General features: G+C 40.6%; 1 protein-coding gene across 1 annotated transcript in view; it reads right to left on the bottom strand.

Moving 5' to 3' along the window:
• The window catches only part of prdm16 (PR domain containing 16), a 117949-nt gene extending 103739 nt beyond the window's left edge, over positions 1–14210 (bottom strand). Inside the window, exon 1 of the mRNA XM_037684933.1 lies at positions 13758–14210. Coding sequence (XP_037540861.1) covers positions 13758–14192 — 435 coding nt within the window. The 5' untranslated portion in view covers positions 14193–14210. The remainder of the gene's footprint in view (positions 1–13757) is intronic.
• Between the last annotated feature and the right edge of the window lie 1231 nt (positions 14211–15441).

The following is a 15441-nucleotide window of genomic DNA, read 5'->3' as shown; positions in this document are numbered from 1 at the left end:
ATATATATATATATATATATATATATATATATATATATAGATATGTAAATATATATATATATATATATATAAACTGCACATTGTAGTTAACTAGAGTGCAGGATTAAATTTAGCTTTTTGCATTATGTATTGATCAATAGGAAACAAAAGATGGCAAAACACTAGATGGACATGAATAATAATAGTTACAGCAATATTAATAATAATAATAGTAATAATAATATAATAATAATAATAATAGCAATACATTACACAGTATTAGTGGATTTTTAGGAGACATCTAGTCTGTACAAGTGCCCACCCATATCTTCGAGCTGGGCTACATAGAGACTGGTGAGAGAACAGAAAGAACAATTTGCTCATTCTCAACCAAGACATGAGGGCTTTGGGGAAAAAAAAAAAAGACACCCAATATCCAAAATCCCTCTCTCAGGGCCATCATGTGAAGAATTCCCCCTCTTCTCCTCCTACTATACCCTTCCTCCCCCCTTTTTTCCTCTCTTCTTTGCTTTTTTAATCAAGCCGTCTGGGGTTGTCAGGTCTTTTGAGACGAGGACTCCCAGCCATGTGAAAAGTTAATCCCTTGTGGGCCTTCTTCTCCGTACCGCTCATCTCCCTGGGAACACTGGTGGTGCCTCGCAAGCAGGTGGCAGTGGGTGGGGGTAGGTGGGAAGGAAGTGACACTGATGAAGGGACAGAGAGTAAGATGGGGCACCTTTGACCAATGGCTCAAGTGAGAGAAAAGTACAGATTATCTCCAATCTTTTGACACTAACACTAAACCCCACACCTGCATTTACTGCCTATTGCTTCCCACAGAACACTTTCAGTGTGCTACCATCCCAGTAACTGCACATACAGCACTTCCTTTCTCCCCTCTCCTGCCCATCTGCACTTTGTCACAGTCCAAGACCTTTTGATGGAAGGTCCTTGCCTGACTGACAGACGGCTGGAATAGAGAGCAGAGGATTTGCGATGTGAAGAGCAAGTCGAGTGGCTTCTCAAAGATGACAGTGGTTCAAAATGTGGAGTACTTTTGCTGCATTGTGTCCCAAACCTCTCTGCCATGGAACTGACTCAACCCCCAAACACTTGGCTTCAACCGTTCTGCTCCAGTCATTTTACTGTGGGTCAAAGCAAAAATCCCTCCTCTTGGGCCTCCTGTCCAGAAATGGAGGACATGAAAAATGACAAAGACGTAGTGTTTCCGTTACCAAGACTGTCCTGGTGATGTATTTCAGGGACATCACCAGCAGGTTAAAGGAAACTTTTGGATCAATACATTACATTTCATCATAACATTACAAGGTAGGATGAAGAGAGAATGTGGCTCCCACAAGCATCCACTTTGAGTCTGAAGGAGACAAAAAAATGTGCACTTGAATGCTTTGTTTGCCGTGTACTTTTTCCCTCTCTGCCTCCCTCTTAGAGCAAAGTGCCATTGGAAATATAGACAGGCTCCATCAGCCATCTTAATCCCTCTCTCTTCTCTATCTTATGCTCACTCAATCCATCCTGACCCCACACACTCTGTCTTTCACATTCACATGCACACACTCGCACTCTCCTACTTCCTTACATTGATGGGCCCCAAGCCCCGCCAGCCAAAGAAAAGAGCTTGAGGTAGAGAGAATCTTGGTAGGAGGGGTGTACACACTGAGATTTGGGAGTTTGTAAAGGTCAGTGCGGACTTTGTTCAATCTGAGGGTTTATCTCAGCAACAGCAAGGCTGGACAATGGGACCACTCGCCGCGCAACAGAAACCCAAGCTGTGGCAGCTAAATTACTTCACTGATAAGGCCAAATTAGAAGCACTGGGACCCCGGAGGCCAGGAAAAGAGGAGGATAGAGCAAAAAGAAAGGATGGAGAGTAAAAATATATATGTGGAAGAGGCCACATAATGTTGAGAGAGAGTTAAAAAATCAATGACTCACAAAATAAATTTTTTGTGTGATCTTGGTATAATTACGTTCATGGTGTGTATTTTGTAATTGAAGCACATAAAGCTTTCAGAAGAGCAGTTGGCAGCACACTGACCTTTGATAAAAGTCAGTTAAAAGGTGAAAGTGTGTGACTGTATTTTAGAACAATTGAAGGCAAAGATTCTGGATGAATTTATGTATGATGTCAAGAAAAAAAAATCCCCTAAAAACATATTAATGATAATAGTTTTAGTGAAGAGCTTTTAGATGTTTTTGGATTCTCTCTTTTTTTCTTAGTTTTCCCATTTCAGGGTTTTATTTTTTTAAGGAATATTCCCTCACTCACCTGAACTTTAACTTTTTAATTTTAGTCCTTACATGGTAGCATAATTTATATATATATATATATAAAAAAAAAGAAAATTGTAAAAGAGAACAAAATAAAAAATATGTTCATATCCCCAATAAACCATTATAGAACAAATTCACAAAGTGCATGCAAAATCTGTGCAAATACTTTGAGTGTTGACTTATGTGATCTCATTCAGCATGCTTGCAAGTACTTTCTACATGAGAAATTCCACTTTTTGTGACTTTAGTGCAAAATATTTAAAAGCACTTACCAGCATTGTTAGTGCTGGGCGAGCAGAAGGAACCAGACATTGTTAACAGAAAAACTCAGTCTTTATAAAGTTACTGCAAAAAAAGCATCATGTAGACTTCTGAAGTTTTAATTTATTCTTTATTAGTTTTAGTAAGTAAATACTAGTATTACAGAAGTTGTATAAAAAGAAAGATTTTCTTGTAGTGACACACCATCTTTATTGTTTTAAAACTAAATAGATGTATGTTAAAATCAGACCCACTTCTCTTTTTATTTATACAATCAATGGTATACAAGCGATATACAATATCTATACAATCACACAATGGCATTCCTATTGAGTTGTGGATTCTTACAAATACAGTACTTTATGGGAATCTTGGTCGATGCACATCTCTCTTTTAAGCCACATATCCAAAACTTGATAAAAAAAAATTCCTAAAATTAAAACTGGGTTTCTTTTTCAGAAATAGATCTTGTTTATCTCTGAATGCCAGGAAACACCTTGTAACTGCTACTTTCCTACTGGCCATCAACTGTGGTGACGGTATTTACATGTGATGCTCCTGCAAGCACCTTGTAGACGATGGATGATGTCTATCATGGTGTGCTAAGATCATAACTGGTTTTAACTACCGTACCCACCACTGCACCCTGTATTCACTGGTTAACTGGACATCATTAACTTCACACATACTCTCCCACTGGTACATTTTCATTTTTAAATCACTCCTTGGTCTGTTGCCTTCATACATCTCCTCCCACATGTCCCGTTGTCAGTGCAGCTACAACGTGCGCTCTCAGACCTTCATTACCTGCAGCATTCCCTCAGTGCGGACTGAATTCGGCAAAAAGTTCATCTCCTACTCCTCTCCTGTTTCCTGGAACACCTTGCAAAAAGATCTGAAGCTCTTGACTTTGATCTCTCTAAGATTTGAAGCAATTGTTAAGTTCAATGCAAAAATCAATGCAGACATGTTCCTGTTTTTAGCATTCTATCTCGTTTCATAAAGTAGCTAGATTTTATTTTGTTTTATATCACTACTTTTATTTACTTTATATTTTATATGCATTTCATGGCTGTTTGTTGCTGTGTGAACCTTATCTGTGGTTTTTCTAAAAAAACCTCCCTATAAAACAGTCTCTCTTGAAAATGAGTCCTCATGACTCAGTGAGACTAACCTGTATAAATAAAGATTGAATGAATCAGTCCCTCATACAGTGGGGGGGGGGGGAATCATTATTTTGCTTCATGTCTGTATAATAATAATAATAATAATAATGTCATCACAATGTCAGCACTGTATGTTTCCATACAATGGCGAAATTAGTCTCTGCATTTAACCCATCCACCACCAGGTGGTGCAGTGGGCAGCTATTGAAAGCGCCTGGGAGGCTTTTGGGGATGAGGTGTGCTGCCCAAAGACACCACGTGATGTGCAGTGACTGGGGATCGAACCTGGGACTTTTGGGTCCCAAGCCAGATGCCCTGCCTCTACACCATCTCGGCCCCCATATCACATGGCCCTTGAGCAAAGATGTCATAGAAACACAGCACTTTACAGTTACTGTTTTTCTCTTGGTGGATTGCTGGGTACCACAGTATTGGAGCTTCACCAACATGCACCTCCTCTCTGGAATGAGTGGCACAAAACAGAATCGTATGACATCCACTGAGGACAGAATGACCGAGTGGCTTGCCTTGACCATTAGGAAGACTTGCCCTAACCAGGTTTCCTCAGTCTCCCTTTTAAACTTATAAACTGTTGTTATTGTTGTTGACTTTTTTTTTTACCTGTATAAAGAATAAAAAATCAAGTCCTATGTTGTTTATTTGTATTTATTTATTTTTTGCTTATGTATGCATTTGTGCAATCACTTTTGCTTTTGCATTTACCTCCAACATCCATCCATCCATCCATTTTCTTCCGCTTATCCGGGGTCGGGTCGTGGGGGTAGTAGCAGCTTAAGTAGGGAGGCCCAGACTTCCCTCTCCCCAGCCAATTGGTCCAGCTCCTCTGGGGAATCCCGAGGCATTCCCAGGCCAGCCGAGAAACATAGTCCCTCCAGAGTGTCCTGGGTCTTCCTCTGGGTCTCCTCGCGGTGGGACATGTCCGGAACACCTCACCAGGGAGGCGTCCAGGAGGCATCCTAACCAGATGCCCGAGCCACCTCAACTGGCTCCTCTCGATGTGGAGAAGCAGCAGCTCTACTCTGAGTCCCTCTCGGATGATCGAACTTCTCACCCTATCTCTAAGGGAGAGCCCAGACACCCTGCGAAGAAAACTCATTTCGGCCGCTTGTATCCAAGATCTCGTTCTTTCGGTCACAACCCAAAGCTCATGATCATAGACGAGGGTAGGAACGTAGATCGATCAGTAAATTGAGAGCTTCGCCTTTTGACTCAGCTCTCTCTTCACCACGACAGACCTGTACAGCGCCCGCTTCACAGCAAATGATGCACCTATCCGCCTATCGATCTCACGTTCCATTTTTCCCTCATTCGTGAACAAGACCCCAAGATACTTGAACTCCTCCACTTGGGGCAGGACCTCCTCCCTGACCCGGAGAGGGCACTCTACCCTTTTCTGGCTCAAGACCATGGCCTTGGATTTGGAGGAACTGATCTTCATCCCGGCCGTGTCACACTCGGCTGTGATCCGCTCCAGCGAAAGCTGTAGATCACGATCTGATGAAGCCAACAGGACCACATCATCTGCAAAAAGCAGAGACGCAATCCTAAGGCCACCAAAACAGATCCCCTCAAAACCTTGGCTGCACCTAGAAATTCTGTCCATAAAAGTTATGAACAGAATCGGTGACAAAGGGCAACCTTGGCTGAGTCCAACACTCACCGGGAATAAGCTCGACTTACTGCCGGCAATGCGGACCAGGCTCTGACACCGGTCATACAGGGACCTAACAGCCCATATCAAAGGGCCCGGTACCCCATACTCCCAGAGTACCCCCCACAGGGTTCCCAGAGGGACGCGGTCAAATGCCTTCTCCAAGTCCACAAAGCACATGTAGACCGGTTGGGCAAACTCCGACGCACCCTCCAGGACCCTGCCGAGAGTGTAGAGCTAGTCCAGTGTTCCATGACCAGGATGAAAACTGCACTGCTCCTCCTGAACCCGAGGTTTGACTATCTGATGGACCCTCCTCTCCAGAACCACCGAATAGACCTTTCCAGGGAGGCTTAAGAGCGTGATCCCCCTGTAGTTGGAACACACTCTACGGTCCCCCTTTTTGAATAGGGGGACCACCTTCCCAGTCTGCCAATCCAGGGGAACTTCCCCCGATGTCCACGCAATATTGCAGACCTCCAACATGTGTTCCTAAATTGTTTATAAAGACAGTTTTAAACCTGCCTTCTAGAAAACTTAAACTGGGACTAAACTTCTGGTAAGTTCTGTTTTTTATATGTTTATTTATTTATGTTGTCATTATTTTAGCAGATTTTGTCATCTAAATAAGAATTATGGTCAGTTCCAACTACCAGAAAATGGTGAACATGTGTGTCTGTGTGCATATACACATATGGCATGCACACACAGGGACACATGGACCTTAGCTCCTCTAAAAATCTTGACTGTGTCAAAACCTCCTTGTTTTCTCACAGATTAGATGCCAGGTCCTGCTTGCAGTGACAGTGGTGAAGAAAATGAGTGAAAATCACTCGAGCAATTCCGGGGCCTTTCCAAAGTAAAGACGTCCCGGTGCGTTTGACACTTCTACAATTTAACACTGTTTTTAGATCTAATGTCGTCATCGTGCTTAGCTTCTCACTCTACCTTGTTATTCTAAATGACTGGTTAAGGAAAGGAAAATATGGGAGAAGGCTTTCCTGCTTGCCTGCGTCTTGTGTGTTTTGGTTAGTGTATACGATGTCGTTAAAAGCTTGAATGTGCTCATGCTGAATCTGAAATCTGTTTATTACAACATATGTTGTATTATTTTAAATTCCTGGAGGTTAATTTTTAAATAAAAAATGTACTTAATCGCTAAGAGTTCTCCTTTTCCCTCTTTAGCCTGTTGGAAGGCATTTTATATTCCCATTTGACTCTGACAAAGACATTCACTGTGCCAAAGTGAAAGTCTTCACACCTAATAAAATGTAATTAAAAGGCACAGCCATGCACCTCATTTTCCTCTGTATACACTGAGGCCTGCAGTGTAATATAGGATCTACAGCAAATTAAAGAAAATAAGTATTTCTGCAGCTAAAGCTTTTGGACTATGTTGTATATCTGATTATGGAAAAGGCAATCACAACAGCCACAGGAACCTGATTAATAGGTCACCACCTCATGTTTAAGTCAAAGAAATGTTAGGCAGCACAAGGAATTGATGTACAAAGGAGAGAAAATGGCAAAGTGAGTCCAAATGTTGGAAAAAAGATTAAATTGTAGTAAGCGTTTGCATATTGAGCTTCCCAGACACAGACATTTGATGAAAAGGATATTAAAGAGCATAACTCTGAGAACCAGTATAAACACAGTTTGACAAATCATCTTCCACTGTGGCGAAGAGCACTATCGTTGTCTGCTGCTGCCTTGAGGCACAAACTGATGGAACTATTCATCAGTGCAATGATGAATGATGGGGTTTCCCTAAATACACAGTCCAAGAGAGCAGGATTGGGCACGAGTTACCTGGGATTCGCCACAGAGGACTGATGGGCCAATGTGAGGGTTTTTAAATTAATGCTTAAAGCATGTCTGCAAAGGGAAACCTCATGTAATAAAGGATAGCATTGTGGTGGAGATGCGTGAGGAGATTGTGGGGGTGTTGCTCAGGCAAACAAGAGGTTCTATTGAGAACACTTGGCGAGAGTGGCTGAGGTCTGAAACCAGTGACCAAGCAATAACAGCCCAAATCCCAGGGACAATATTTGTTGAGTTCTACTCCCTTCAAAGACGGATGCCTTTGCCCCATGCACTTCCTCTAAAGGCTGCACCTTTCATCTGCACTCGGGGATAATTTATTAACTAATTAACAGATGTTGGTAACGAGTTATGAACAAATGATAAGGCATCAGACTTCTAATCAAACCTGACATTTAATTTGCTGCCCTGCTTGCTCGTTATCAATTACAATGCTCATTGGAGATAATTGACAATGGTTTGCACTGGGACACAGGAGGCTTGCCTTTAAGGTTAATAAAAAAAAGCATAGCACTGCTGCTGTGCTACCAGGGGCAACAGTGGCCATATGTTTAATATTAGATGGAATCTGTTCCACTGGAGTGCTCCGAAAGCTGGAAAAAATTGGATTAAATTGGCTAATGGCATGTTTAAAACCTATATAAAATGAACGTGAATGGAAGATATTACAGCACCCAGATCAGGGACTTGTGGTGTTAAACTCTCTCTGGTGTTTTTCTTCTGTGTGTAAACTTGAGGTTTCTGTCAAATTAAAATAATGATGACAAAAAGCCACATTTTGTTGGTCAATACTGCTATTAGAAACTGCAGGTTTGACGTCCCTTTCATTACCATCTGGAACTAAGCGCATATCCCAAAGTAACTGTATATTCCTGCAAAGGACTGTGTAAAGCCTGCATTTGAAATTAAACGCACATAGAAATTTTACAGTCTTGAAGAAAATTCCTCCTATTTAAAAAAACATCATTAGTCACAAAAAACCAAAGGCAAAGTGGACAACACGTGTTCTTTGTATGTAGTAATAAGTATAGTCTGCTAAAAAATGCAGTAAAATAGAATAAAAAAATGTATTTTAGAAATGTGTTTAGAAATATTTCACACAAACAGAAAAAAAACATACATTTGTTTTTATTTTAATCTTAAAATGATCAACTTTTAGTTATAAAATTATTTTCAAATTAGGAATAGATATAAAAACCTGAACGTTCAAATCTTGTTTTATCCCAGTAATATCTGTGCCAGCAGAACAATTGTTACATGGGATTGAAATGTGTGTGAAATGACATTTAAATATACAGTAGAACTCAATGTGAAGAGGTAAAAGTAAAAAGATCAGATTTTGTCTCTACTAAATGACTTTCAGAACAAGTACTCTGAGCCAAACCCAAGCATCAGAGCCTGGTTATGATTTGATTACTAAAAGACAGTCCATTTACATAAAATGCTTCACTTGTGCTATACATGCCTACTTAGCACAAGTTAAAATAGACTAAAACTGTTGTAGGTATTAAAAAAACGTAACCTCACAGCAAACGTTTTCAGAAAGATGACTCAACAGCCATTGATTAAAAAAAGTTAAAGTATTACAGCGACTGAGAGAGCACTAAAATACGTTAGTCAAATCAAGCAGGAAAAAGCTCTGTCTTTTGTTATTGCACGCCCTTTCTTTCTCCTACACGACACCTGGACTTCATGTGACTGCTATCTTCTGGCTATCCTAGGAAATGTTTGCTCTAACAGTTTAGTATAAGTCATCTTAAGAGTTGAACATAAAGATAAAGAAGACGGTATTGTGAAAGGGAAACAAATCATGAACACTTTAAGCTGCTTTTTGAATTTCTTGAAGGGATATCTTGCAGCATAAAAAATGGCCATCTGCTCCTCTAAGACAAAACACAAAAGGTGAGCAAACACATTTGGACTCAAAAGGTGGGTCAAGAGATATGTGTCAGGGTTTGCCAAGGACTTCTTCTATCAAACCTTTGAAAAAATTTTGTCAGAGATTAGGACGTGAACAAAAGAAATAACATCAGTGTGAAAGGTGAGCTGTCAAGGCAGAGATTTAGTGGCTGACGAGACGTGAGGGAGATACATCTTGCCATGTCTAGAAGGGTATCTGTCACGTAGGACCTTGGCGACATGTGAGTGCCCGCCAGATGACTTAGTCTATCACTAAGTCAATATCTGGCCAAACAGAAGAGCTAGCATTCTTTTCGCCTCTTTCCACACATTGTTGGATGAATGATACTGATATGGAAAATCACCTCACTGAAAGTAAACAGACAAAGAAAGGAGGACAGTGAGATAGAAGTTTGCCTGGTAACAAAGTCATCCCAAGGGCCACTGCTCAAACACATAGACATAACTGCAGGGCTGACATGGACTCCACAATATATGTTGCTGTGTGTGAAAACACTTAAGATGACCTTGTTAAAAATGTTCTACATCAACATATTAACAAGATATTTGATTAGGTATTTGAAATGAAAATGCTAGAACTACGAAACTTCTAGTTTAGCATCCTATAAACTGTTGATCATTGTTAAAGAAATGATTCCATCTTTCCACAGTTGGTAAACAGCCTTAATCAAAGTAATTGGTGAGATTAAAACATGTAATAAGAAGGGGAGTGGTGGCACAGAGGTTAAAGAAGGTAGGCCTGTAACCAAAAGGTCGCCGATTCAACCCCTCAGACTGACAATAGCAAAAAGTGGGTGGGAAAGGTGAAACACCCGCACCTGCCTCCACCCTCATTTGCCCCACTTTGAGCCATTGAGCAAGGCCCTTAACCCCCACCATCTGCTTTCCTGGGCACCCTAGATGAGAGTTCCCTCCTCCACACAGAGGTCTGTGGTAGCTTGTTGGTCTCGGTGGCAAAGGGCATCCAGAGTAAAAACAATTACAAAGTCTTTGTGCGAGTTAGTTTGCTGTGGCAACCTCTGAAGAAGGGAGCAGCCGAAAGAAAAAAGCAAGGTGGTAAAAATGCAAGATAGAGCTAAAAAGACAATGCTAATAGGAAGAGTTCAAAAAGCTATGATTCAGAAGTGCAAAGATACACCCAAAGTTCACCCTGCAGTCATAAATACAGTTATCATTTAATAAAAGGCTTGGCAACACTGTTGCTTTAATGAATGCTCAGACAACATAGAGGCTTGAATTTTCTTGCTTATTCCATGAAATAAAAGTCACATTTGTTATCTTTATTTGTTTGGGTAATATTGACATTGCTGTTGAAAATTTCAGGTATTGTTTTGTTTCACATCTATCAAAGATACAAAGATCTCTTCCACTAAACCAAATTTTGTCACGTGAATAGTCAAGGGAGGTCAGATCAGTGAGTCCACTGAGTGTCAATCAGTGAACTACAAATACCTCCAGCAACTGTTTGGTGACATGCCTCTATCAATAGACAAGTCAAACCAATCTACCAGCCAGATAATAACAGCAGTCACTTCGACACTAAGATCCATATTTGGTACTCTCTATGGGCCGTGCCTCTCCTGGCTTGCTCTGGCCTCCAATCCTGAGGGGTTAGTAGTCCTGCACACACACCCAAAGATGCACATACACATGGTAGACTGGGGGCCTGGCGTTCTATCATGTTGTGCTAAAGGGGGCATAATGGTTTTTAAATGGATGACTCAGTGCAAGCCCAGAGAGGGTGTCTGAGACAGAAGAGAATGGCCATGGCCTGCAGCAAAGCAGCTCTCAGATTGAGCTGTCCGTCTTGCTAAAATGAGCCTGAGTTAACACCTCTGCCAGATCCCTAAGCCCCAGGACAGACAATAGTCGACTTCCTCTCTGCCTTTCTCCTTCTTCTTTCTCTGTCACTCCTACTCTTTCACACTCTCTTTCTATTATTCACCATTTTTCTTCACCTATCTCCACTTCCATTTAGATATCCAGAAAGCCTTAAAACATCCACCATGTGATTGTTGAGCTTTTTGAGCTCTTTGGTAGACAGTGGCGCTAAGAAAACCAACAGAAGTTATCACAAGTGAAAAAGAATGCACAAACACAGCGTTCTTAAAGTGATTTTTTTTACAACAATTGAATGTGATTTGGAAAAATTATCTAAGTGCATCTTTACTTTGTGTCTCTTTGGAAATAAAGGACTACGTGCATGAGAAATGAGTGCTGCTTTTCGGATTACAAAGAAGCACAGTTTCAATAATTTTTCAATGAAATTGCTAATTTGAACATTCAGTTCTAATCATTTTGCTCCAAGATCAGCTAAGTTGACAAAGACAAGGTCCTTGTTTAGATACAGGGATACTTAAACCTTAGCGACCCCAGACTACCTTATTTATTGTCTCTCATAACACATCCCTCCACTTTGGCAAGAGGTGAATTACACACAGAATTTTCACAAATAGTAACAGGCTTTAAAAGCTTCTAATGTGGTTGAAATGGTTGCACTCTCACTGTTTTTTTCTTAACTTCTGTCTTTCCCTCATCTGTCTATTAGTTTAAGAGCAGATGCTGTAGATGAGTAGAGGAGCTGATGGTGAAAGGGGAGAGAAAAGGGGTTTTAGGAGACTCCTTAGGGAGTCTTTTGATGACTATCAGCATTCGGACTGTTATGACTATGGGTGATAAGCGTCTGGGAGAGAAGAGCCTCTGGTTTCTAGCCCAAACCCAGACAGAATATATATATATATATATATATATATATATATATATATATATACATATGCCTCACTGGGATAATATGAGTAGATGGATCCATCCATCCATCCATCCATTATCTTTACCCGCTTATTCCATTTTGGGTCACGGGGGTCGCTGGTGCCCATGTCCAGCAATCACTGTGCGAGGGGCGGGGTACACCCTGGACAGGTCGCAAGTCCATCACAGGGCCACATAGAGACAAACGAGACAAACAACCATTCACTCTCCCACTCAAACCTAGGGACAATTTAGAGTTACCAATCAGCCTAACATGCATGTTTTTGGTCTGTGGGAGGAAACCGGAGTACCCGGAGAAAACCCACGCATGCACGGAGAGAACATGCAAACTCCACCCAGAAAGGCCCCTGGACTGGGGTTTGAACCAGGGACCTTCTCGCTGAGAGGCAGCAGCTCTACCAGTTGCACCACCGTGCTGCCCAGTAGATGGATCTTTGATGCCAAAAGTGATTTTTTTCCTGCAGACTAAATATCTAAGCCTGAGCTAATAAAAAAATGTAAATTGTTGGATGTTTAGAGAAAAATGGACAGGAGAAAGAAAACTGAGAAAACATTAAAACTTTGGACAGGTTGTAGCCTTTGGAGAGAAGTTCCATTCACCCAAAAGGCCTTAAAAAAATAAAATGTTCCACCTGGCATGCTGCCACTTAGCATGCGCCTGTGTGATTTAATTGCCTGCATACTTCTACAGCTGCTGGGATAAAAACTATATAAAAAGAACTGAAACTATAACAAAAACCCTCTTAGATATTTTTAATCATGTTCGTGAACACAAGAGATTTAGTTTTTTTTTTTTAAAAACTAAATCACTAAAATCATGTAATAAATTCTAGCAGCAGAAACGGTTTCATTTTAGTTTTATTATTTCACAGACCCAATGAAGAGGAAGCATTAGAAAGAAACTTTGACATTTAGATTAACATAAATCAAATTTCCTTTTATTGTCACATTTTTGCCCATATTAGAGTTAGGGTACAATTTACAGTACTTTGTTATGCAATTTATTTAAACTCCACAACTAAATAACCTGTTCCACAAAACTGCATCAAGCAATATCCTGATGCATGCTCAATATTGCATCAAGCGATGCTAAGAAGTGTCTTGAATATTAAACTTTCTTGTGCACATCAACTTTTGGAGTCAAAATCAAGTGTGTTATATTCTGTCAAGGACTATGTTGAATTGATGAAGCTCTCCTAGATTCTGTTTCTTACCACTTACAAATGCAATATATGACTATGCAAATGACCAGCCTCCTAAAACTAAAAAGTCCAGGAGTCAGTGAAATGAAAAGCAGGCCGGGAGATTTCATCTCTGATTAAGCACAAGAGAACAAGAGACAGAGACCAGGAGCTCCCCCCCTACTAATGAGGTTACTGAAGCAACTTCAATATTCTTTAATGTCATGTTGAAATGAAAATTAATAGTTCAATATGCCGCCATCGCACTGGGCCACGCTTCTTCCATTTCCATATCAGATGGCGTGACCAAATGAGTGTGCTTGCTTCAGACCAACGCCCATAAAAGCTGATACCTCCACTAATCAGCCAGATTTTTCCATCTGACATTGCTGTGCGGATGTGAATTAGCGTACTGTGTGTGTCTATATGTGTGTGTGTAAGTGTGTGGGTGTGCAAGGGTCAGAGATGAGGTCAAATCATAAAAGGGGATGTGAATAGGATGATGAGATATATGCTCCTGAGCATCAAGAGTGACGGCTGAAAATGTGAATGAAGAGCTGGTTGTGTATTCAGCCGCTCTCTTCAGTCCTTCACTTCATGCCTTGTTGCGTTTGTGCCACAAAATATGAAAAACTGATGCACAATATGAACTGCAATGTAAATTAAAAACAAATAATCCAGACTGGCGCCTACCTCCCATCCAAAGGAGTTGTCTTTGCCTGTGGGCCCATGATGCTTGGCATTGTGCAGACCGAACCTCTCGCCAGTACAAATACGGGTTTTAGCCCATATGCCGAGGCCAGCACCGGGCACGGAGGACTCCCGCAGTTCCAGTTCATTGGGAATAGGAATGTCATCAGGAATGTAGACGGGCGCCTCATAGGGTGAGCCTTCCTTGGGTGTGGTGAAGTCCTGGTCATTGCTGCTGCTGCTGTTGTGGAGGTGATGAGATGTGTAGAGGTGGGGGTGCAGCAGGTGGTGGTGGTGGTGGTTGTTTTGATGGGATGGAGTCGGTGAGGGTAAAGGGGACATGCTGATGATGCCATCCTCTGCGTCGTCTTCTGGGCTGTCAGGACCCCCTCTGCTGCCTGCTGCTACACCCGCGAGGTCGGCTTCTGGGTCATACATGTTGTCCACGAGCTCACTGTCATCTGAAACATGAATAAAAATAAAATTATTAAATGTCTGGTAAAACAACATAAATATATATTTGTTAAAAATCATATAGATTTTAACATTTCACGTAGGGAAAGTGTTTTTTTGACGAGTCAATGTATACAGAACAACCCATGAACTAAACTTTTTAAAAGGTTTACTTTACGTTGACTTTAGTTCATCCTGCAGATTTAACCAGACAAACTATTTTTACCTGCAGTCTTGGAAATGCTGGTTGTGCAAAGGTAAGCAATAACATTCACAAAAACAAATGACCAAAATGCTTAATAAGCAATAATCTACTGGATCTAGGAAAAAGGAAGTAATCAAAAATAGAAGAGAGAAAAAAAGCAAAAAGAAGAGAAGAAAAGAAGAATTAAATTAAGCATAATGGCTCATTATGTTAGAAAACTTTAGAGAACAAAATGTGACACATAATAGTACATTTGGTTGTGTTTTACTAATATGAGCTGTTCTAAAAGAATAAAACTGACTAGTCAAAGATTTTCTCCTGTATGAGCTTTTCCAATTCCCTCTTGGTTATATCTGTCATGAACAAAGGTTTCAATTTTATTTAGTGAAATTCATAAAATAATGATGTTTATTCTAACAAGGAAAAAATACATCATTTTCAATTTGATGAATCAAAAGGATTTATTCTTTACTTGTTGGACAACTGCACTATGCAGTAAACAAATGTAATATTAAAGAAATACCTATGAGCCTTTCAGAAAGAAAATGGACTTATTGATGTTGCAGAGAACATCCAGGAGTGCAAAGAAAATATGCAATAACTTGAAAAAGTGTTTGATGGGACCAGTTCGTTCCATCATGGCCCCGTTGTCCTGCCAAAACTCATCTGACGATAAGGATTCTATCTATTACTGCTTTGGTCAGTCTCATACCCTCATATTATCCACACAGCCAAGAATTGACAACATGATTGTGCATGCACCCAGGGATCATACCAGTGAAAATGATGATGAGCTTTATGTGTGCATGGATGCACTTAACATTTGTCTCTACGTTCCAGCCTCTTTTTCTCTGCGTGTTATTAAGGAAATTACAGCAGACAGAGAAAGTTTGTAAGTGTGCATGTGCAAATGCATTTAGGTGAGTGATATGTGACATCTGGCGCATTAGTGCCTTCCCATTACTTCCATGTGAATGTGAGGGCTGAAATTATTTCTTGGTGTTCATTCTTAAACTGAATCAACGTGAG

This window comes from Nematolebias whitei, chromosome 11, assembly GCF_014905685.2.
Source record: "Nematolebias whitei isolate Nwh7 chromosome 11, NemWhi1, whole genome shotgun sequence".
Classification (NCBI taxonomy): Eukaryota; Metazoa; Chordata; class Actinopteri; order Cyprinodontiformes; family Rivulidae; genus Nematolebias; species Nematolebias whitei.
The sequence above is the reverse complement of the archived record's forward strand: the minus strand, read 5'-3'. Positions and strand labels throughout refer to the sequence as shown.